This window comes from Rhagoletis zephyria, unplaced genomic scaffold, assembly GCF_001687245.7.
Source record: "Rhagoletis zephyria isolate East Lansing unplaced genomic scaffold, Rhagoletis_zephyria_1.1 Rzeph_scaffold_00038, whole genome shotgun sequence".
NCBI classification, from domain to species: domain Eukaryota; kingdom Metazoa; phylum Arthropoda; class Insecta; order Diptera; family Tephritidae; genus Rhagoletis; species Rhagoletis zephyria.
The window spans coordinates 1-25,171 of NW_016157122.1; the positions used below are offsets into that span (position 1 = coordinate 1).

At 37.1% G+C, this 25,171-nt stretch overlaps 1 protein-coding gene across 9 annotated transcripts in view; it reads right to left on the reverse strand.

Moving 5' to 3' along the window:
- Positions 1-3,037: 3,037 nt before the first annotated feature.
- Arms (Ankyrin repeat-rich membrane spanning) overlaps positions 3,038-25,171 on the reverse strand; it is a 69,051-nt gene continuing 46,917 nt past the window's right edge. For 8 of the 9 annotated variants that reach the window (XM_017619850.1, XM_017619820.1, XM_017619829.1 and 5 more), the window contains exons 2-12: positions 17,829-17,963; positions 17,568-17,765; positions 17,044-17,484; positions 15,412-16,929; positions 14,303-14,942; positions 14,067-14,232; positions 13,821-13,999; positions 13,523-13,752; positions 13,268-13,438; positions 12,966-13,187; positions 6,454-10,158 (exon numbers count right to left, since the gene is read on the reverse strand). In XM_017619850.1, coding sequence (XP_017475339.1) covers positions 9,463-10,158; positions 12,966-13,187; positions 13,268-13,438; positions 13,523-13,752; positions 13,821-13,999; positions 14,067-14,232; positions 14,303-14,942; positions 15,412-16,929; positions 17,044-17,484; positions 17,568-17,765; positions 17,829-17,939 — 4,572 coding nt within the window. In that variant the 5' untranslated portion in view covers positions 17,940-17,963 and the 3' untranslated portion in view covers positions 6,454-9,462. Of the gene's footprint in view, positions 4,349-4,430; positions 4,707-6,453; positions 10,159-12,965; positions 13,188-13,267; positions 13,439-13,522; positions 13,753-13,820; positions 14,000-14,066; positions 14,233-14,302; positions 14,943-15,411; positions 16,930-17,043; positions 17,485-17,567; positions 17,766-17,828; positions 17,964-25,171 lie in introns of those variants that run through there. The other variant, XM_017619809.1, reaches the window with a different exon arrangement.

Sequence of the window (25,171 nt, forward strand, 5' to 3'; positions counted from 1 at the left end):
TTTTTTTTTTTTTTGTTTTATTTTAGTTTTATGTACATACATACATATGTATATAAATAGAAAATACTTTTAATTCAGTAGCAAATGTCACTGCACTTTTCTGGCGAGACGCACATACATATGTGTGTATATTTCGCAACATTTCACACAGTTCGCAAACTTCCTTTTGCGATTTCGAAATCCACTATATGTATGCCCACACACTTCTCTTTCTCTTTTAAAATATTTTTATACAAATTTTTTTATTTCTCCACGGACTTTTTTCTTCACAACTAAACTAAATTGTTTATGCAATGCACTCATTCAACCAAGTACTGCATGTTTAGTAAAAAAATTTATGTATATATGTATATATTTTTGTTTTAAAATACAAATGTATGCAAGCGGAACGATTACTTTACCCAAAAAAATGTGTGACTTAACTGACTTGTGTTGGGCTTATTGGCTGGTACAGCGGCGAAAAACTGCCTGTGCGTACTACAATAAAATTTACTCTGTAAAAATTCACAACTTCAAGGTGACCTCTTTGAATAGAATCGCCGCACAGCTGATAGCTGATTACCTCCGCCGACTGCTCGACTGTTGTTTGCCCGTATGCCTGCCTGGCTGGTGGCGCTGCAATCGCTGTTGATGGCTTGTAGTGGCTGTGAAGTGTTGTTGTTTGGGGTGTGCGCCAACTCGCCTCACATGTAGCCAAAACACGGTATGAGTACACATCAGCAACTAGCTCTCCCCATTCGTGTGCTCGTGATACATAAGTATGTATATACATACATACATATGTACATACAACGAGTTTTGTTGCTGGATGGAGAAAAGCCGGTCCACGTTTTATTTGGTGGTAGTTTGTTTACATCGCTGATGTGAGTGTGTGGGTTTGCCGGCAACAAATCGAGTATACTTTTTCTTGTATATACATTAGGGCTGCCATAATCCTGAACCCATCGACCAGGACACTTAATCCCTATAAATACAGTTTCTTTGGTTGGTTTCGGTCCGTAGAGCTAAATGATTGATGATGATAAAACGCTCAAGTTCTGAATTTTTTGTCTAAAGTGAAGCCATTCTAAAAGACTTACTCAATAAGGACTGAAAAAAGTGCTTATCTGCATGTTTCCTAGAACGGGGGTATCCTATTTACAATTTACGCCAAGGTAATTAAGTATATGTTTATATTATTTAGCATTACAAATAGGATTCAATAAGCATTTTAAGTCTTAAATATTTAAATTCCTTAAAGAAATATGATTTTTATGAACTAAAAACAGCTTTAAAATAACTTCTTCAAAAGGCCTTCGAAGAAGGTTCTACAAAGCCCTTCTTTAAGCTCTTCTTTGAGTAGCGAAAGCAGAAGCCATTCAATTTGTGCCACTCCGTATAAAAAAGGAAGCAGAAAGGAATGCCTTTCGAAAAGGTCTTTTGGAAGAGATTTAGTATGTGTGACCCCTCAACCGTGTACCTGTTCAGGAACTTGCACTTTTTTAGCATTTGCTTGAAGATACAAAATTAGATTTTAACCAAATAAACTAAACAGAAAAAAGGTAAACTCACCACATATTAGAAAAAATGTTTCATTATCGATTTTCAACTACTAATGATTTTTTTTTTCCAAAACAAAAATCTGCTTCCTGCTTCTTCCAGCTGTTTCCGAGTTCAATACTCTCGGAGTCGCTGTATTTAAATTCGCTGCACTAAGTCGTTGTACAGCTCATACAACTCATCATAAGGCCCGTAAATCTTCCGCGAATCTTTCACTCGAATACTCCAAGAGGCGCGTCATCGCATGTTGCCAATTGTCCCAGCTTCTGGGCCGTATACTAGCACGGACAAGATGAGCGACTTATAGAATGTGGTTTTCGCACGTAGAGAGAGGACTTTATTTCTAAACTGCCTACTCAGTCCAAAGTAGCAGTTTTTGGCAAGAGTGATTGATTCTGCGTTGCGTCGTTTAGCCCCAGACCCATTCGAGTTGTTCCTTATTAAACTTGGTAAAAAGCAGAAAACCTGAAGAAGTTAAGTAACTTATGAACACTTGCATATCGTCATAAAAGTTACTCCATATCGGGCTTATCACATTTATTTGCTGCCTCGAAATGTGTTCGCATTTTCATCAACTTTTACACTTTATCCTCTTTTTTCTGATGACCTGTAAAATATTTCAGTAATATTCATATTTTACGTAGTTGTATTAATAGTTATATTAGTTAATTTGTATACTTTATTCGTCGAAAACTTTCTACTCGATACGACTCGACTCTCGAAAAACGACTTGCACTCGACTAGACACTCTCAATTAGGCTGAATATATTTGGCCGCTGAAATAAAACGAATTTAAAATTAAGAAATAAATTTGGAGAAACGAATGAAAACAGAGAAGGAATTTGGTCACAACTACCATCAATTAGGACATGCCATGACACCACCTACCCAACTGTAAGTCCAGGCCTTTACCGAAGAGTTCTATATTAGTTATTCGTGTCGAGTCACGACTTGCCGCCACCTTTGAAATGAAAATCTTCGCTTGTAAATAAGCATTATACTTGCTAGTTCTTTTCATGTATGCTTTGGGTGCAACAGAAACAGCTTGCTCAGCATAGTGGTAAGCTACTTGATATTGATCTTTAGATGACATCAGATGGTGTCCTGTGTCCTGTCTAGCAGCTTTGAAGTTTCTACCAGCCGCTGGCGACCATACAGGCTTGGCATAATTTACAACGCTTGTAGTGCCACCGACCGAATGCTTAAGTTCAGCTTAATCTCCTTCGTCCTTACCACCTGGAATGTCGAAGCTGACTTCGTAGGTTAGATTACGCATAGTAGAGAAGCTAGAAAGGTCTGAGAAATAACCATTCGCTATGAAACACAAGTCATCAGTGTCCCAGTGCCCGACCCAAGCTGTATTGAACAGTGACTGGAGTATATAGTAGCTATAGGAACAGCGGAATCTATGCTAATGCACAAAAAAGAATTCAGCGAAATATTTGTGTCAATAATTAAAAGAACGGCTACATTTTCCAATTGTGACTTAAATCTTAATGCCACTCTTTATTCCTTTCTGCTACAAGTTGTGTTTATAATAGCTTCTTGAAGCTTGCGTATATGTCTTATGTATCGTATCAATAGATATACTATAGTTTTTGAGTCTACATACATATCGCAAACGTTCTTCAAAAGTATAGTTTATATTAATTCAATATTTACTTTCTATCAAAAGCAGAAACAGTTTTAGTGCAATTTGTTGCAAAAAACGACTGTAGTCTCTCTTGCTCGTTCCACTAACGATTAATTAATAAACTGTATAATCTATAAAAAATCTATAACTTAATACATTTTGGAAAACGTTGGCAATACGTCCCCATACATATATGTATGTATATATGCATGTATGTATGTAGTTTTTTTTTTGTGTATGCTAAAATGTATATTTTTTGTAACATTTGCTTTTATTGAACTATATTTTTTATAATTAAATACTTAAATGGTAAGATGTGGGTTGGCACCCAAAGCACTCGAATATTTTTCACCAAACATTTTATTTAACTTTTAGTGAAAAAAAAACGTCAACAATAAACTATATTAACGGTATAATTGTTATTGTTATTTTTACTTTTTGAATTAGGCGTCTAAATACATAGATACATATATAAACATTTAGGCTCACTCGATTCTTAGGCATCGTTGCGAATCATTTTCAGTTAAACACTACAATATTATATATATACACAAAAATATAAGTCAACTCACAATACAATAGTTATTACTCTAAAAAATATTTGGCTAAATAGTTTTATATGTATATGTTTGTAAGTGTAATTGAAAATTTGAAAAAATATATCCTTGTATATATGTATATATATGTAAAGCACCAGCGCTAGCACTATTCATTTACAGAAAACATATGTAGGCGAATTTGCTATCTAAAAAATAAAAGGTATAAAAAGTATTTTGACAATTCCGCTGAACATTATTTGCGCTTCGCGCGCTCTTCTAAAGTTGGCTATGGGATTGTGAACCTTCGTTTTGCGACGTTTTTGCCTGCTTTGCTGCGAAGACTTCTTTACCCATACACAGCCTAACTCCTATTTACCAATTTCAAGTAGACATCCCACACGACCGCCGTCAGTCGGCAGGTGAACAGGCCCCAAAGGTTGCTCTCATTTGTGTACAGTGAATACTAACGGTGCGGATTCATCCTCCTGCAAGTGCTCAGCGAGTATAATCTTGTTTACCGTGCGCGTCGGCACTTGGCTCTCGATATCCTCGTAGTCCACCGAGGAAGAGCGCACTAATTTGAATTGTGATCCCTTATTGTCGTTCTTTGTGATGACCAGCGAGGCAGGACGTGGACCTGACACCGAAAGTATAAAATATAAAGTTAAATATTCGTATGAAAACTTTTTTTTTTTTTACAAAATGTTCTCATTACAAACCTGCTGTCGTTTTACTAGGCCGACGCTCCAGCGTCGTCGAACCGCTTGATGGCAACGTTGAGGCAGACGATGACAACGACGAGGCTTTCTCTGAGATGTACTCTAGATTTGAAGTCATTTGCAACTTATTGCCGCTGCTCTTCTGGCTGCCCTGTTTGATGCTGACTCGCTTATCAGTTTTCACGCTGTTCTGGTGTTTCAGTATGGAGTCGCGTCGTTGTGCGATTGGCGACGCTGACGGCATTGTGGCGTTATTAGGCATCTGCAGTTCAGAATCTATGAATATAATTAAAGGTAGGCATGCATACGTACAGTAGATAAATTAAGTATGTGTCCAAGTAGGCATTCTTAAAACTAAAATTTGCAAATCATTTCTAACACATAGAATGTTTTTGAAAATAAAGTTTTAGATATGAAAGGTTTCAGAAGCATAATCAGAGTTGATGCCTAACGGAGACCATTCGAAAAACTTGAGAAATGCCAAATTCTACGGCGATTTTAACATAATAAGTTTAAGAGCCATTCATTTTAAAAGTAATCTTAATTCTAAGAACCAACAACAAGTGTTATTTACAAACACAGTGTGTACATTTAACTCAACACTAAACATGGACGAAATTTCCCAAAACAACTTTCGATTTTATTTTTGGTTGTCGGTGCCTCCGCATTGTGCTACCTCTGTATAATTTTTGATTCTAAATGGTTCGTAATTTTCCAACGTTTCCATTCGCTTTAACTACTACGTCCGATTTCGTCTTGGTTCTTTTAAATTTTGTTTACCAAAACGCAAGTGAATTCGCCTTATAAAATGGCTGCGTTTGTTCGAGTTAAATTCGGTTTATCGATAATTTAGATAACAATTAAAGCTGCTTTCCGCTGGTCAAGGGAAATGCCTCTATGGACTAAAAAAAATTAAATAATTTTTTTTTTCATTTAGTACCCAAAATCGATACTACTAAAATCAATGATATCACATATAAATTTTGGTCCCGATTATAGTCGCTTAAAACCGCTTCATAGGGTAATCTGAACTTTGACACCTGTACGACACGCCTTAACCGACTTCAATCGGGGCCAATATTTATATGTGATATCTTCGACTATAGTAGCATCGAGGTAGGGGTTAAGGCTTAGGAAATCGAATGTAAAAATACCCTACCATACATACAGTGGCCAAAATATAAACTGGAACGCGGCATTTTTGCATGTTTTGGAAAAAAGCGTAACACCGTGAACAAAAAAATTAATTATCGAAAATCAACGGTACGGTACCGCTTAGCTACTTCAACTTACACTTCAGTTACATCACCCACATTTTTATTTACAGATGGATTACATTAAAACTACAATAAAATACCCAAAACGTAAAATTATCTCTTAAGAGAAGATTCAATACAAAACACAAAAATCCCACACCCATACATACATACATACATACCCAATAAACGTTGGGCTTGGTTAACAATTCGAATATGATTGGAAAGCAAACCATCGTTGTCCAATGTATTTTCGATAAGAATTCAAAATCCAGCCCATTATCGAATTGAATAATTAATGAGAGAGAGAGTGATTTTCTAATATTTCCCATCGAGAATGAGCTGGATTTCACTTTCCCTCTTGTTGTTATGGTTTTCATTTGTTTTTTTTTCGAACCCATCTCGAGTGTATTTCCAATATACTATGAACGTTGGAAAACTAAGGTTGGTTATGGTTGGTTCGCTTTTAATTCGATATGCATATTGGATATCGACGGTCATTTTCGAACGTTCACCAAAATGTTTATAGGGTATGTACATACATACATACATACATACGTACATACATATAGATAAAATGCAAAGCTGTAACAAAGAGAACATGCATGCAACTGTCCTGGGAGAAGTAATAGCAAAAAGTATGGACATAAATTGGTGCAAATGCCGCTATGACAATAACAATATCTACATAGATACATCGTCACTAGACACGAATAAAGGCCGCGAGCTTCAGTCAGCCGTCAACTGGGCTAACGCCTTTTTTTAAAGTCAATGCGTCCTTTTTCGCCGTCAAAACAATGGTGCGCCTTTATTCGTGTCTAGCGACGACATAGAGTATAATAAAGAGAATTTGTGACATATCTATCTGCTCCAAAAATAAGCAGCGCCTAAAGCGAATGCAGCGGATGCGACGAAACTCAGCCAAATGCCCAACACCAATACCAACACCAAAAACAAATGACGACAAATGACTTGACTTCACTTAACCAAATTCGAGCAAAGCAGGTAAATAAACTAATATTTATGCTAATGAATTGCAGTAATCGGATCAGCGGGGTATTTTTTCAGTAAATTGCCAAATAATGAAACTAACACTGCATGATTTATACCATTTTTATTTTATGTTTCTAATTCTATAGCACATTATTACTTTTATCGTTCTAAAAATTTGTGTTTTTTTTTTTGGTAATCCTTTTAAAATTTCTAGTATATTATCTATCACACTTTTTTTTATTTAATTTGTGTTAAATTTTTCGGTTCTTTGTTTACTATATTAATACTCGTTCACCAACAAAGCAAGAAAATGCTTTACATACATTGTAGTATTTGTTATCGTAATCAAAATTATATATTTTTTTTTTGTTGTTTTTTCCATTGCGCTAAAGTTAGTTATAGCCTTTTTCGTATGTATGACTCTACCAATAGTTAGTATTTCTACATTTTTAGCATTATTTATTATTGCATTTGTATGTTTGCTAGGCATCAGTTTTATTTCTATTATTTTTTTTTCTTAAATAATTAAACATGCATTATGCACTTTTGCGATATTAATCTTGTTTACTAATTCCAGACTCAACAATCGCTGAACTACAAATACGGCATGTGGATGTTTTTTTTTTTTTGTTTCGAAATGGAAGTACTTATACAGTTCTATGCACATACATATGTATGTAATATTAGTAACAAATAGTTGTGTGTAACATAATAATTTAGTCTCTTATCTAAATCTTTATCAGCGTATCAGCCTATTGTGTTTCGAGTGATCGTGTAGCCATAAATCCATAGAAAATAAGAATAAAATACTGAAATAGTTTGAGCGCCAATCGAAATATTGCAAAAGGGGCAAGAAGAACAAAAATAATAAATTGTAAGCGTGTTTAAAAAGAAAAAATGCACCTTCAAATTGACTATGCAGCACATTCAACGCAGTTAAAGCTTAATAAAACATTTGATTGTTTTTCCAAAAATTGTATTTGCTCATTGGCAAGCTCGGACTCTCGTTAACATGCAGTCGATAAATTGATAAAAAAAAAAATGTGTCAAACATATGTATTTATTTACATAGCTGTATGTGCATATGTAGTTGTCAGTCCGCCCTAAGACCCCGTTCAGACACATCATTTCTTGATTTAAAGTCCGCTCGTTCGTAGGCGCAGGAGGTGAGACGAATGTACATACTCTTCCGCTCTCTTCTCATCTCCCTCGCCTACGAACCGAGCGGACTTGAAAACAAGACTTGTGACGTGTCTAAAAGGGGTCTAATGGAATGTGATTTTAATATTCTTCATTAAGTTGATTATCAGTACAAATGCGGGAGACATTTTTCAAAACAATTTTTCAGTCAGTTTCAGTCTCTCCTCCCTGAACAAAGATTAAAACGATGTTTTAAAAAATATGAATATTTCCAAACAGGCCTTCGTTTATTTTGTAAGAAGAAAATTTATTTCGGGCCTTTGCAACAAATTTTGTGTGGAAATAAAAGACCATTTAAAATCTTACCCTTTATGCTTCAATGTAAGCTTGGAGCTGATAGTTCTTTTTCGAAGTATCTACATACATATCTGTTTACAATATCAGTTTCGAAAGAAGTTTTAATTCCACAATGACATGCAGAAATATAACGTTTTTGAGCATCGAGCACAGCTACAACTGCATTCCAAGCTGTTGTGCCAACAAGAGAACAAGCTATTCTACAAACCGAGAATTATGAAACTCGCAGGAATTTTCGCAAAGGCTATCGAGAAAAAGTTGATAATATATCATTGATTGAACTTGGATCTTTATAAAAAGAAATTACTTCGAAGAACATAAAAAAAACCCCACACAATACTTTAACAGGGCAATTCTGGCAACCTGGCGCATCAGGGTGGGAAATAAAGTCAATTGGCCTTATTTCCGTTGATCTTATTACCTATCACCCTCTACCATTCTGATTTATGGTGGGGAAAATTATATTGAATTCTATATTACCTTTCTTTGTGTCAGAAGAGTCGCAGTACCTGCCTATTGATAGCGCTAAATTTTGAAGTCGATTATCTGATTACTCTTTAACGTCGCCATCTGCTTCTGTCGTTGCCGAAAAGACGCAGCTCATGCAAAATTACTAACTTAGGCCTACGTCTTTCTTTATACGTTGGTGAATTATTACCAAAAAAATACAAATATATAGAAATGTCACCTAAATAATATTTAATCCATTGAATGGTCGAACAGTTTTGTCTGGTCTATGTACGTGTGCATGCTTCATCGCATCGATCAACAGATACTCGTCTAGAGTAACATCTTCTATTAGGTTTCTACAGCTGACTAAAATAACAATGTCCATGAATTTATCAGCTACAGTCTTACAAGTTTCCCTTCAGACTGTCAACAATAAAGTCTCACAACACACATACATAATTCTATATATGTAAATTCGATTTAGTAACTGAATACACTGAGCGCTTTAGATTAAAAATAAGCACCACATACGACTTTAAATATTTGCGTTTTAAAGATATGTAAGACATTAACTGTACTAACAAAACAGCGTGTTCCTTTAAGGGTGCAAACCAAATTTATGAGTGTATATGTATGTATGCGTGGGAGGATTTGTGTGCCGAAAATGTATGTGCTGTGCTGGTGGTGCTGCTGACTGGTCTATATGCATACATTCAATATACATATATGTATGTATGTATGTAACAAATATAGATGTATATATAGTTAAGTCAAATATGACAGTAGCATATTTCGTGATTTTTACTGCTCTGATTCCACTCTATATCCATTGTTTTCTATAGAGGCGTATCGGATACATCCTGATCACCATTTGCATTTGGGATCACAACAACTGTTGGCACAGTATTACGTTGTTGTTGTTGTTGTTGCTGTTGTTGCTGTTGCTGCTGTTGCATGGGCGATCGCATTTGTGGCGTTAGAGTGTCATAGAGTAAGTCGTCGCCCACCGAGTGATGGCGCTGATTGCGATTGTGGCTGTGGCCACCCGTTGTAAGCATTTGCACGGCTGCTTGAGTACTGGCATCACCAACAATACTATGCCGCAATTTATAAATATCACTAGCACCACCACCACCACCACCACCATTAGTACCAGTGCTATGAACTCCACTAAAAAATATGCCACTGCCTCCATTGCCCATATGTATACCTCCACCACCACCACCACCACCAATACCAATACTTTGCAGCGAATGCGTGCTGCCACCGTGATTGTGGTGTTGTGTGGAAAAATTGCCGCAGTTGTTATTGTTGGCATAATTTAGCAAGTGATTATATTTGAGATCATCGGATGGGGAACCGAATTCCGATGACTCACGTATGGGCGCTAATTGCAGTTGTGCAGCTGCAGCTAACATCTCACCTGTAGGTAAACCCGAAGGACTGGGTCGCTCACTACTAGCTACGTCCTCGAAAGCCTCCTCGTTAAGGGTTTGCAGTGCGCCACAAATCATTTGTTCTTCGAGCGTGACCTGTAAATTAAATAAAAAAAAAAAAAATAAGTGAAAATAAAGGACATCGCAGGGAGAAGGTGGATGAATGAAGAATGTATTAACAACACAAACGAATATCAACTTTTTATTCTACATATGTATGTACATACTCATACAAATACAAACATAACCAACTGCGAAAAAATTAAATTTTATCCACCTGCATATGCATATGTATATATGAATGTACATATGTATGAGACCGCTTCTGAGAAAAGGGTGTTATCGACCAAAATACTAACATTTGGTGCATCACGGTTTCTTATGTATATCAAGGTCTTAAAAATGCATGGCGATTAGCCCCGAGTGAAAAAAAAAATTGTTGGCCAATAACACCCTTTTCACAGACGCGATAATATATAGTATGTATGTATGTAGCAGTGATGGAAAAGTAGGTACAATTGCCCTTTTCTCACAGCCCTTTTTTTGTTTTTTGAAAGCACGTTCTGCACAAATACCCAATATTTTTAATATTTTTAAATTTATTTTTCCATCCCTTATATGTACATATCGTTCCGTTAACTCAGAAACTGGACGATATGTAATTTTTGGCATAACGCTCGTTTGCTGGTAGAACGTCATAATAAATTTTTTTTTAGGTCGTCTAATCGATTTCTGTTAATTGTGTCTCTTAAGAAGGAAATTGGTTTCCTTGCAATTTTACCCATTTTCACTTTGTTTAGCAGTCATAGCAAGAAAAAAAAAGCNTAATCGATTTCTGTTAATTGTGTCTCTTAAGAAGGAAATTGGTTTCCTTGTAATTTTACCCATTTTCACTATGTTTGGCAGTCATAGCAAGAAAAAAAAGTTCTCTTAAGTAAAGTTAAATGGCAGCTGTATCATCTGGATTTAATTTTAACATTATACTTCTTATATTTTTTAGTTATTACTTATGTATGTTTATTTGTAAAGCCCTTTTTCTCGAATTTTTCGATTTTTTGAATTATACGCTATTGGAGCAAACGAGCAATATGTACATACATACATACATACATACTTAATATATAACATAAATGCCATTTAAAAATCATGTATGGTTTGCCGTTCTTTTTTGCCACTTTATGCATATGAAGACATATTTATACATACATATATATGTACATGAAAAAAAAATAACGTTTCAACAACTAATGAACGTGAAACCACAGTGAAAAATACACGAAAATTTAGTATACATTTAATACTCCAAATCAATTTAAATTAAAAATAAAAATCGGTAGTCTGCTAGCACTTCAATTACGACCACTAAGGGCCGTTTTCACCATCTCTGGTTAACACTAATGCCCAGTTAAACATCGTTACCGATGTTAGTGACCTCCATGCATATAACATTGTGTCGAAAACGTCGGTAATGATGTTAAACTGGAGATTAGTGTTAACCAGAGATAAAGAAAACGGCCCTAAATAGCAACCCTAAAATAATACTGAGGCACAATTTTAAGTTTTTTTTCGGGCCACAGGGAAATAATGGCCAAACGTTAGTATGGGCGGTAGATTCTAAGGTTAGGTAAGGGTGTTAAAAGGTTGCTGACCAACTCTTCAAAGTTTTCGGCTTTGTGGTTTCCAAGAAAATTACAAACGATTCCGTTTTAATGTCAATAATAATTTAACATAAATTTATTAGAATCACACTTTGGTAAGCAAAATACGCGTAATCACTTCAGTCGAGTTTTAAGAAAAACTGAGGGTAATTGAATAAAACTAAGTAAGGGGTTTATATGTGGTTAGGTAATATTATCTAAAAAAAAAAAAAAAATAACTTAGTTTTGTGTAACGAAACCACTGTTTATCAGTGTAATAAGGCCGCTGTTGCTGAGTTGATAGAGGTACCGACTACCACTCCATAGGACCTGGGTTCGAGCCCTGATCCGAGCAACATCTAAATTAGAAAACGTTTTTTCTAACAGCGGTCGCCCCTCGGCAGGCATTTGCTGTTCGGAGGCGGCATAAAACTTTAGGATATTCAAGAATTTGAGTTCGTAAAATTGAATATTCAAATAGTTATAGTAGTTGATAAATGATAATCCGTAAATTAAACCGACTTTGTATTTGTTTGGAAACAAGGAACAAATATAAAAAAAAAAAAACAAAAAAAAAACCATCAGCAATGGATTTGCACATTTTGCGTTAAAAAAATGTAGGAGCATCTAAAATACAAAACGAAATATTGTATAGACACACGCTAAAGTAAAAAGTTTATGACCGAGATTTTCAATCAGTTAATTATGAACAGGTCATCACATTTATAAAAGAAAACAGTTCGTGCAGGTTTTAACAATTTTAAAAACACTTAGAAAATCGTATTTTAATATACATATAGCTTACTATAGTTGAAAAGATAATCGTATCCAAATATTAAGATGCATTTAGAAAAATAGTAAATTATGAATGAAATTCAATTTTAGTGATTTTTACCTGCAGATACTCATAATCGTGTACTTTTGGCTGCATTGTTGGAATGGTTTTTAAATTAAATAAAAAATATACAATATGCATGAAAACGAATTGCTTTGTACATCTGTGCAATTATGAAATGTGTTTTGGACACTGAGGTGTTATTGTTGCAACCATTCTATGTGCTCCAATTTTATTATTTTTTATTTAATACTGTCATATTTTTCCAAAAAAAAACAATCAATCAATTTGCAGTGTTGCATTTGAACTTGAGCACATAGAAATGCCGCCACTACTTTTGATCTCTATTCAAGCACACGCTGCAATGCAATTGCGTATTTCCGAAGCTAATAAGCAACCGGCTTGTACGCAAAATGAAGTTTGGTACAAACCTGCTTTTCCATATGGCTGGTGGTGGAATTTTTACGCGAATGCGGTTGATTAGGTGCCAACGTATGTGAATCTGTGTTGTCTTTAGGCGCCGCCGTGCTAGTAGCTGGCACATCGGCTATCGCAGGTGTTGGCTTGAATTTGCGTTGCATTTTCTCACAGTCGCGCAGCGTATTTATAAGCAGTCGGAACAATTCCCAGTGACCGAAATTGAGTCCTAAAACCTAATAAAATAGTTGTAAGAGAAATTAACAAAAAAAATAATAATAATAAAAATTAAGGATGTTCTGAATTTTCTGCTTACTGCTTTTAGGTCGCTTATATCGCAGTATTTCAGTACTCGCCCACTGATTGCGTTCTCTTTGAGGATCGGCGATAATTTGGGTAAAGCGGGACGCAGATCGTCGACTCGTTCTATTAAACTTATGACGCCTTCGACAGTTAGGTCGGAAAGTTTTGTTTGTAGAACGTCATCCTGGATTTTTTTTTTTTTTTTTTAAGAGTAATAGTTAATCAATTGTTTTTCAACACATATTTAATTATGTGTGGCAACACTCACTGCAAAAGATTCACTCGGCGAACCGATCAACGGTGTCAAAGCCGCTTCGGAGATCGTGCTGGCGTTTCGCTGTCTCAACTCGTAATCGTTGTGGAACAACTGATACGGTGGATAAGCAGCTGGTGAAGGCACATACGTAGGCGTTGGTGGAGGTATGCGTACGGCTGGGTTAACGCTCGGCTTGTTTTGTAGCATAAGTGTGCCTTCGTCCTCGATCGATTGCTGATCCTCTGCGAATCAAAAGAAGACAAGTTCAATACAATATATGGATTTGTTTAAGAATATATATTGCGCGCACCTTTTAATACTTTTCTCAAGTATGGGTCTAGATTAATTGTAAATGGCAGGAATATTCTCAAATCCGCCACGAGCAAATCCGATTTATGCAACTGCAAAAAGGCGTCCAGCTTGCGCTCGTCCCGATCGAGTTCGAGCAGCGGTGCAGCTTCGCGTAGACAAGCAATCTTTGGGCGCACTCTATCGGCAAGAGTAAATGTACATTAAAAAAAAACAGCAAATAAACAAATAAACAAATTGGGCGCACTTTTCATAGACAGCTTGTAGTGGCAAATTGTCGTCATATGAGTCCATGAAGTTGTCGTGCTGCAACACAATCATGCTGGCACGCAGCGGCCACTGTTCGGTCAAGTTTATCCACGAACTTAAGCGATACCAACTAAAGTCTATCTGGAATGCTTTCAGCAGGCGCACTAAAAAACAGTAAAAACGCAATGAGCTATTAGTATCAAACAAACCATTACAGCGATTTTCGAAATTCACCTGTTATGTAAATGACATTCATGAGTCGCCGCATGCTGCGTGGGTTCACGTCACTGAAGTAGTCGTCGGTTAGCATCATGCGCGACAGATCAAGCACCCCCTGCGGGTTCTGTCCCAGCCGATGCAGGTTCGAGCCGATCGAGCTGGCCACCGATTCGGACAAACGTAATTTCTTTCCACCACTGCGCCCCGGATTATGGGACGTACGTAATTTTTCTTGGCTAGACATAATTTCTGATGCGTTCGATAAGCGACGAGCCGACACTGAATGTCCCAGTGTCGGGCCATCTTCGTTGGGAAATTCGCTGTAATTACGCTTGAAGAGCATTGCGGTCATTTGGGCGCGTTGCACTTTCCTTAAGCCCGAGTTTTGCAAATACACTGGCAAGTGAATGAGGTTACGCAGAAAATCGTGTCCGCCGATGCCGCCTTCGGTGAAGAGACGTCTACTGTTAGCCTCGGCTGCTTTAGCGATCACATGCGGGTCGACGGCGATGAGTACAACAAAGGGGCGATTTGGGGAGGAGAGCAGAGTTTGAATGGCATTAAGCACCGAGAGAATGCGCTCTGTATCGCAGGAGTCCAAGGCGTCCACCACGCCTACAAGCCGGCTTTGTTGGTTCGTGAACGCGTCGAGGCACTGCGTGAGGGAGAAGGAAAATATTATTAAAGTATGTTGGTGTTTGTTGAATTTTCCCCACTGGGTGATAAGATGATTTATTTTGGAACGAATTTTCGTAATCCCTTGTCAAGTTTGGTTTGCAGAGAAACCGGTTTCGGCGTTGTGCCATCTTCTCTTATTAAATTCTAACTAGCCTTTGATAGGGGATCCGTATTTTACTTAACTTTTCAATTAAACGGAAAATAAAGTTTTAATCAAGTGGCAACGCTCTTTACGAATGTTTTCGTAACAAAGCTCTCTTCTATATTTTTTAATATTTCCTTTGAGTTATTAATTAAGTTAAATTCAACAATTTAATTAGATGTCAACTGCCTAAAAATATACAGTAATATTGGCTATGTGAGGTAGTAACATACTCACACACTCACTCACAAGCTCTCACATTCAAAATATTAAGTAGGATGTAAGATTTGCAAAGATATTTTACCTTAACCATGTCGGTCATCAGAGCCACTTCCGTTCCCAGTGCTGTCAGTGGCGCACCCTCATTATGCCGCACCGACTTCCTCAAATGCCGACCCTGCGAAATGAACAGTGATCCAAACGCCTTGGCCAGTATGTGCAAGTTCGTGCAGACAATAGACACCAACACCGCGCAAATGACGTAAATCGAGACGAGCATCCGTTCTTGTTCCTTATCTGAGGCGTACGTAAAGTATGCCACTACCAGCGATATGCCCGTTATAAGCGTTAACAAACCCAGTTCGAAGATAATCACAATTGGCATACAGCACATGCGCCGCCACCGCCAACCAGATGTCGCCTTCACCGCTTTGGGCCGAAAGGCCCGATACAAGCGTGTCGATAGCCAGCCATAGTGCGACTCGATGGCCTCGAAAAGTGCGGCCAACATATGCGTAACGGCGCCCTCTCCTGTCGGCGATGCGCTGCTCGCCTCCGCAAAGTGAAAACGTACCGGCTTCGCTTGGGCGTCTGCTTGCGCACCTGGTGGGTGACAAAACGCCACCTGTAGGATGAGACGTAGGCGTCCTATGCGCTTCTTAATACCATGTTGCACCGAATAGGCCCAATAGACGTCCATGTGGTTGTTAGCGTACTTAATACTGGCTAGCAGGAGGTAGGTTAAAACTAGGTATAGCACCGCTGCTATTGCGCCCCACATGGCAGACCAGGACGACAAGCCGACAATGGTGGCAAGCACCAGAGCTATGTGCAGGTTTACAAGAAACATTAGACCGCTAGTCTTGAAGGGCGGCTCCGCCCACTGGCGTGCGAAGTTGTTCATCTCATCGCGCAGCTTGTTTAGCAGGAAACTCTTACCGCTGCCCCACTTGGCGTACAGACCCACTGTGATGGGCGTGGTCAGTGTTGGTTCGCTCAGTACATCGGCCAAAGCAGATGAGTACAGCTCGTAGCCGAGCATGCCTTCAGAGTCTTCATTTGTGTTCAAGCGCCGCGCCCCAAACACCTGTCCGAGTATGGTCTTCTGGTGTATGGTATCGATGTTGTATGGTGTCTCGCCGGCCTTATTTGCTCTATACAACAGCTGACTGTTCTTCGGGTTGCGCAGCAATGCCTCAACGATCGCCTTGGACCGAGCGCGCATGGCAATGTGTAGGCAGGTGTCGCCGCGTTTGTCGCTCGCCGTCACCTTCGCTTTGCGATCGAGCAGCATTTGTACGATTTCCAAATTGCGGTTGCGTACAGCGCGCAGCAAAGCAGTGTCGCCGTCTTTGGTCGCCGCCTCGAGATCGGGATTGGTGGAGAGGAGTATTTTGACGATGTGCACATGGCCCTTCTCCACCGCCGTGTAGATAGCCGTTTTGCGGTCTTTGCCTTGAATATCGACGTCAGCGTGCTTTTTTAGTAATGCCTCAACAACACCTCGATGGCCACCCTTCACGGCGTGTATGAGGGGCGTGTCGCCAGCGCGATCTTGAATGTTGATATAGGCGCCAGCAGCGATTAGAGAAGCGCATATTTCCTGTCAAAGAGAAAGCGTCAATTTCAATGCATGGACAGTGTTATGTGCAACAGAATCAATGGAAAGTTTAAAAAATTCATTATAAATCCCCGCATGCATTTCCCAAGCACCCACCTGGAAGCCCTCGCGACTCGCAATTGCCAACGCCGTCATGCCATCTTTGTCCAATGCATTCACATTTGGTCGCTTCTCCAGCAGCGACGTCACGCAGTCAGTATGTCCGCCTGAAGTGGCCACCAGCAGCGGCGTCCACGAATACATGCCCGCCGTGTCGACATTAGCCCCGGCTTTCAGCAGCGTATCGACAATCTCAGCATTACCTTTGCGGCACGCCCACACAAGCGCAGTCGTGCCATACTTGTCGCCCACATTCACTTTAGCACCGCGCTGCACCAAGAGCTCAACGATCTCCTTAAACCCACGACCAGCTGCCCACAGAAGGGGACCCAGATGGTAATTGCCATGTACATTCACATCTGCGCCTTTCTCTAGCAGAAAGCGCACCAGATCGGTGTGACCACGATATGCAGCCCACATTAGTGCCGTCCAACCGCCCTGGCGGGGAGTGAGGAAGAGATAAGAGAAGAGAACGAAACATGTCAACAGCTCTACGTCTGGATAATGAAATGAATATTTACCATATCACGATGCTCAATGTCAGCACCATGATCGATAAGCAGCTGTACGATATCGAAGTGGCCATTCTTGGCCGCGCACAGCAGTGCGGTCCAGTTGTCATTGTCCTCAGCTTGGACATCTGCGCCGCGAGCCAAGAATTCGCGCACAAAAACAGTTAAGCCACGTCCAGCAACAACCATAAGTCCAGTGGTGCCATTCTACAAACAAAAAAAAATTGGGTTAGGGGGACTGACCTCGACCCTTGGCCCACTCAAACTCACCTCATCACGATCATCGACGGATAAATGCCGACTATCTAAGATAGCGCGCAAACCAGATAGGTCATTAGTATCCACATATTGTAGGAGCGCTCGATGTGCTAGTGAACCCATAGAATCTCCGTAGCGATTGAGATGCTACATGTAGAAGAAGAAGAGAAATGTATTGAAAATTATCTAGCAGCAAAGCATACATCCGTTACACATACAATGTTCAACAAATACATATTTTTAAGGAAGTTGTCATGCCAAAAAGGTAATAAAAAAATCAGTATGTGCTGAAATTGAGGAAAAAATCTACTGATGTTATCTTTGCGAATATACATAAATATTTAGTTCGGAATACAAAAAAGTAATTTTTCGAACAAAAAAAGTACAACGGGCCTTATGAATAAAACGGAAGCCATTGATTTTTCTTAAAATTTCAGACACCTTTTACTCGACTTATTTAAACAAGTATTTTTTAAGTAAAAAACACAACAACCGACATCCGATAGAAAAAAAAATTATCGAAATCGGTTGACGTGGTCCAAAGTTATAACATATGTACATAAAAAAAAAATATTTAAGTAAAAGGCCTGAAATTTTAAGAAAAAGCAATTGCTTAGTTTTTATTCATAAAGCCCTATCATACATACATATGTACATACGGGTATATCGAGCCCTAAGCGCCAAAAAGATATAAGCGACATATTTTCCAAATTTCTTTTAATGCAGAATTATTCCTAGATCATCTAGATGCGTTTCTGCATTAAAAATATAATTTTGAAAAAAAAAAAATCGCTTACATCTCTTCGGCGGTTAGGGCTCTCGTAATACATATCGCGTTCTTCAAAAACACATTTTACTCATAGTCGCAGTGCAAGCTACAAAGCAGTGAAGGCCAGCGAAAGGGCTTTTCAAATTTTTCCGTTTATAAAAAAATTTAAGAAAGAAATCAACAAAATGGTTAGAGCTTCGTACTATAGCTAAGTAAGATCCAGGTTAGGTTGCGGGTCCGAGCAACATCCAAAACAAAAAGATTTTTACGAAATAAGCTCCGTTTGTATTTATGACGTGATAAAGTTTATTAATTCAATAACTTCAAGAAACACGCTACAAAACGTAGAAGCTCGGCCAAATGTAAGCGTCAAATATTTAATAAGAACAAAAACTTAACGAAGCTCTGCAAGCGTATTAATGAAGTGGCCAATTCTGCTTCCTGACTAATCTGACTTTCACAACTAATCGTTATACAAAAATAGGACTTATTAAGGGGCATTATGTCTAAAAACACGGTCGATGTTAGTGAATACAGAAAACAAAAATATAATAAGTATCAAAAATATTACCCATTTTCAGCTTAGTTGCCTTATTATTTTTTTTACGAGATTTTAGTTTTCAGTTTAATGGAGGACTATGGTACAAAAATAAGTTAAGAAAATCGAGATTACTTTCTAGGTCTCTGATGTTTTAAATAGTAAGCTTTTGTGCACATTTTACGGGTATTTAGCTTTCACTTATATGTATATGTAGTTAAAATTTTTCGGATTTAATTATTTTCATGGAAAATTGCTTGCTGCCTCTACTCTCTCCACAAGGTTAGGCTTTCACTTACTTTAGGCAATAATGGTAAAAGCTCTGGCGCAGCTTAGGAGCTTAGGAGGAGGAGAAAATTCAAAACTCACTGTTATAGTGAAGAGCTCTGATTTAAGATACCATCAAATTTCAATTTGTAATAAATGTTCTACTTTTGCCACAGAGAAGCATTAGAGCGCTTTTGTGTATTAGCGCAGCGACAAGTACAATTTAATTATTTATACTGTATGAGTTATAAACATTTTGTAATAAAGCTTAATATATGTATCTGTGGTCATAAGCAATAACCTAAGGCTAAGTCGAAAATTTTGAATTCGAGAAAGAACATTTTAAGCATTTGGACTGTAATGTTATCCTTATGGGGAAACCAAAATATGTTCGTCTATAACTTTTAAATAGCCCAGCTGGCGTGATGGGGATTTCACATACACATGGAATAGGAGTTGCAGAATACGATAGCATATATACATAACTCGATTCTTTCTTAAGTCGACTTAGGCGGTTACTGCTTATGATCACAGATATTTGCGTTAGCAGCCTTAAAGTTCAGTTCTATACTTAAACCACCTGAGACTAATATACATAAATAGATCAATTATTATGACAAATTGCATAGTTATCGTGAGTAGAGAGCCAGATTAAATGGAGTATGTTTATACGAAATATTATAAGGCGGCTCGTTTGGTTTCGAGAGCTAAAGCACACGTTTTTTAACCCTTATGGTAATGGTCAGTGCAGTGGACCCCAGCCCAAATCGAATATTTAGCATATGCATACGTTTTTTAAGTGTTAAATTGTTATTAGTGGGCTTGGGGGTCCACTGGACCCCGTGTGACCATTACGCTATTTTTTGGAGGTGTGACCATTACGGGTTAAACTCGTCTCGGACATAAAACATATGTATGTATGTACATATGTATGTTGCATTACGTCTCTTGCCGCAAGGTTTCTTGGTTACTTAATCAATAAAGTGTGTATAGTAGAAAAGGCGTAAATGGAGCCTAAACTTCTTTAACAAAAGTAGATGATGATGCCGGCCATAATGTTGCATCAATTATTATTATTTTTTTTTTTTTGTTTTAGTTTTTAGCTGAATGGTTTCATTAAAGAACTGTTAACAAGACAATCTCCAACTGGAAAAAGTGGCTAAAAATTGGGCGTCCAGATTGTACATCATTTGAGAGGCAATGCCTTTTGATAATTACAATTTCTTGCGTTAAAACGCACAATAAAAATTTACTTCATTACAAATGTCTGCCAGTTGTCGTCGAGCTAAGTACTAACGTCGTTTAATACGTCACGATCGAGAGTATAAAAATTTAATTAATGCTAAAATAAAATATGTATGTGTTTGCATATATATATATATATATATGTATGTAGTCTGCATTAGCGTTCTAGGTTAATTAAAAAAATCATTGAAAATTGGAAGTGTGCTTCAAAAATTAACATCTTCGTATTTCAAAAATATTTTTTTAACACTTACATATCTATGTACATACATATGTATGTATGTATGTACGCGCGTAAAATTAATCATTACTCCCGACATATGTACATAAATATTTATATAGAGCAATACATTAGAGTGATTGATTAGCGAGCCAGAATCATTTGAATGTTTTTTAAACACTTAAAAGTGCCAACGACGAATATTATGAATAGCCATTAAAAGTGATGATAAAAATGCCGAAGATGTGCCAAGTGTCAAATTGATAGCACTCGAGCAAAGCAAAGCAGAGCGCAAAGAAAAAATAAAATAAAACTTAAAAAAAAAAATAGATAAAAAACCTTGTAAATATTTACCGTGATATTAAGTGGGCTTCAACACTGACAACCCACCGCGTCTAAGTAGTAACTTACTTAAGTAATTCCACATACTTAAGATACTAGAAAGATATTTGCTGTAGGTATAATATATGTATGTATGTATGTATATACATTACTGCATTGCAATAAAAATTGATGAAACGTTCAAATTGACAATANAAGTAGTAACTTACTTAAGTAATTCCACATACTTAAGATACTAGAAAGATATTTGCTGTAGGTATAATATGTATGTAATGTAATGTATGTATGTATGTATATATGTTTGTCATTTGCATTGCTGCATTGCAATAAAAATTGATGAAACGTTCAAATTGACAATGACATTAATGGATTGATTGATGCATTGATGAAAGGGTAAGCACATCGAAAAAAAAAACTAATGCAACACTTCCTGCTTGTGTGCGTGAATAATAAGTTACATGTATGTAGGTGTTAATATCTGTCCAATGATGTCCTTCATTCTTCACGCTGTGTCAAAAGCGAATTGAAAGTATGAATATCCGAGAGAAAGCTGAAGAGCATCGATGCAGAAATTAATTTTGTAATGCAATACAGAATTTCGTAAAAATTCAACAAACACAAAAGAAAAAAAACATCACATAAAGGTGTGCTGCTGGATCAGCAAGCAACAAATGCAAATGCCTCCGGTTAATTTTAGCTTCTTCCAGCTGCGCTGCATTTTTGTGTGCAATAAAAGTTCTAAATTTGCATTTTTCGCATTTCTCATTTCTTATGCCTTGCTGGCTGGCTCCATGTTCCATCACTAAGTAAGGTGCGTGCACAAAAACGCTTCCCAATTGCACTGCATTTGATTACATTGATTCGAGCTCATTATTCTTCGCTTATTTCAGAAAACTTAAAGGTCGATCCATTAAGCGNGCAATAAAAATTGATGAAACGTTCAAATTGACAATAACATTAATGGATTGATTGATGCATTGATGAAAGGGTAAGCACATCGAAAAAAAAAACTAATGCAACACTTCCTGCTTGTGTGCGTGAATAATAAGTTACATGTATGTAGGTGTTAATATCTGTCCAATGATGTCCTTCATTCTTCACGCTGTGTCAAAAGCGAATTGAAAGTATGAATATCCGAGAGAAAGCTGAAGAGCATCGATGCAGAAATTAATTTTGTAATGCAATACAGAATTTCGTAAAAATTCAACAAACACAAAAGAAAAAAAACATCACATAAAGGTGTGCTGCTGGATCAGCAAGCAACAAATGCAAATGCCTCCGGTTAATTTTAGCTTCTTCCAGCTGCGCTGCATTTTTGTGTGCAATAAAAGTTCTAAATTTGCATTTTTCGCATTTCTCATTTCTTATGCCTTGCTGGCTGGCTCCATGTTCCATCACTAAGTAAGGTGCGTGCACAAAAACGCTTCCCAATTGCACTGCATTTGATTACATTGATTGAGCTCTTATTTCAGAAAAAAACTTAAAGGTCGATCCATTAAGCCTGCTAACGATCTACGCGAGCTTTTGAGTGTTGCTATTAGCTTAATGGAAAGTAAATAGAAAAGGCGTTAGAACGTTTAGAATATACAAACAACACATGCAAATGTATTTTATGAGCTAACTATTGGAGTATGTATGTAGACACGATGGCTGCAGAGCGCCCGAAGACGTTTTTGGGTGTTAAACGCGTGTCAGTCAGTGGCGGAACCCACGCCCCCCGCTGGAACCGCTGGATCCGCCACTGGTTCAAGATAGGACTTACACAGAGTGAAGAATGCATGGCAAATTTCGGCAGATCAGGACTGAGTTACTTGGCTTTTCTGACTCTTCATAACTGAAATAAATACCAGATCAAAGCACAACAAATTGCTAAAGCTCGCTAAGATATGAATCATGACTTAATGGCCTCCATTTTCTTGGTAACACTAAACTAATTGTCTATGTGAGATCGTACGGGTTAGCCAAGCTAATCTAACCTGTATATCTCAACCAAAAATCAACGTTGTATTAGGCGGAGCTATATATGTACACAGGCAGCGCAAATAGAATTATATTTATGCATTAAAATAATTCAAACCAATTCCATTTTTATCCAATGGTTCTATTTTTCATACACATGTTGATTACCAGTAACAAAAAAGTATGTATATTAATATTCATAAAAAAATATTGTCATTCATATTCATGAAATATTTTTTTTTTACAACGTTTGAATCTTGCTACATAGTATGTCGGTAATCACATCAACATACCTATTCATTTAAATTCAAAGCCAATCACATTCATTCAATTAGAATATTTATGAATGATTCATTTGTCGTTTTGAATGGATTCATGCAGACGTCTAATGTACATACATATATATTCATCATTCGATCAATTTACACACTATTTAACCGAGTTGGAACGTACATAAACATCGATTAGAAAGTTAAAAATTGCAGTCGATATATTTTAGTACACTGAGAGAAAAAAAAAATTGAATTGAAAACAAACCAACCCAACTCATAATACTACATTTTAGTATACAAATTTTAGTATTTAGTATGGAATTATTCAATTCAAATACGCCCAAATTAAAATGAAGCCTTTTGCACTTCACGGATGCGTTCCATAATCAAGATAAACCAAATTAACTTACATGCTGCCTGGAAAAGGGATTTGAACTCTGACCCTCTGACATGTAAATGTGCTTTCAAATGTTGACTTTGAATCCGTCGCATGCATGGTATGAAAGTATTATATTTAAAAATACGAACAGTTTAAAACGATAATCAAATAAAAAATATTCATTTTTATTATGCGTTATTTCCGGCAGTGAATTAATAACACTTTTCTTAATATTACAACGCGTTTTTTCTCTCAGTGTACTTCAAACATTGTTCGACCTTATATGTACCATAGCTTATAAGCCGCTCTCACAATTTATGTGTTGGATTTGTTGTAGTATATGTAGTGGGACATAATAAGGGTTTTCCCTCTTATTTGCCTTAAAAAATACCTTTTGCGTCAGATTGTTTGACTACCCTTCTGGTTGCATCGTTCGCATAGATCGATTGAGAACAACATTAAAATACGCATAGGCACACATGGAAATAAATACCTGCTTATCTAACGTATTTAGCTTCATAGTAAATTTACATATTGATAGTTAGCGTTTTCAATGAATTTAATCAATGAAGACTTGTTGTCTAAGCTGTAAGTACCGAAGCAAATGGGTTTTTTGTTAAATAGATTTGTTTTTCATTTTCAGAAAAGCTTTTCGCAGTAAAATCGTTTTAACACTTACGCGTCGGGAGACTTAATTGCCTTGACGATTCTGGTTTTTTTTTACAAGAATTTCATATGTATGCACATATATGAATGTAAGCAGAATTTTCAAATTTAAATTCGCCGGAATTCGTTTCAGCGTTTCGCGTTTGCATATCTTATGACTTTCTTACTTTAATCTGATTTTAAGAAAAAAATTAAATTAAATTTTATTGTGCAGAAAACTAGACAGACATACACATTGTGCATACCCTTTCTTAATCACTGGGTAATCACTGATCAGCTCAGCGAATTTGTACATCATACTAATTTTTTATTTAATTTGTTCCATTATCTATTTGTGTAATAAAAAACGTGCTTTTGATAATTTGCCGCCGTTATTAATTAACGGAAAACTCCCACATAGGCTTTGTTGGTGTGTAGTCACGTGACATTGCTTTCGACTAGTACGTGGAGTGCATATCCACTAATTGCAATGTCTGTATGAACACATGTAGATATACAGTTGTCCACAAAATAATAGGAGTGCGATATTTTGACCAGTTTTGGCTATTTGTCTTTTGTATATTTAATGTTTATTATTTTTTTATAAAAGCCTAGCGTGCTATACAACAAACACCATATAAATTCAGATTTTAAACTTTGTATAAAAATTATAAAAATTTTGCAATTTTTCACCCAAATTTCAAACTTTTTAATCAGAA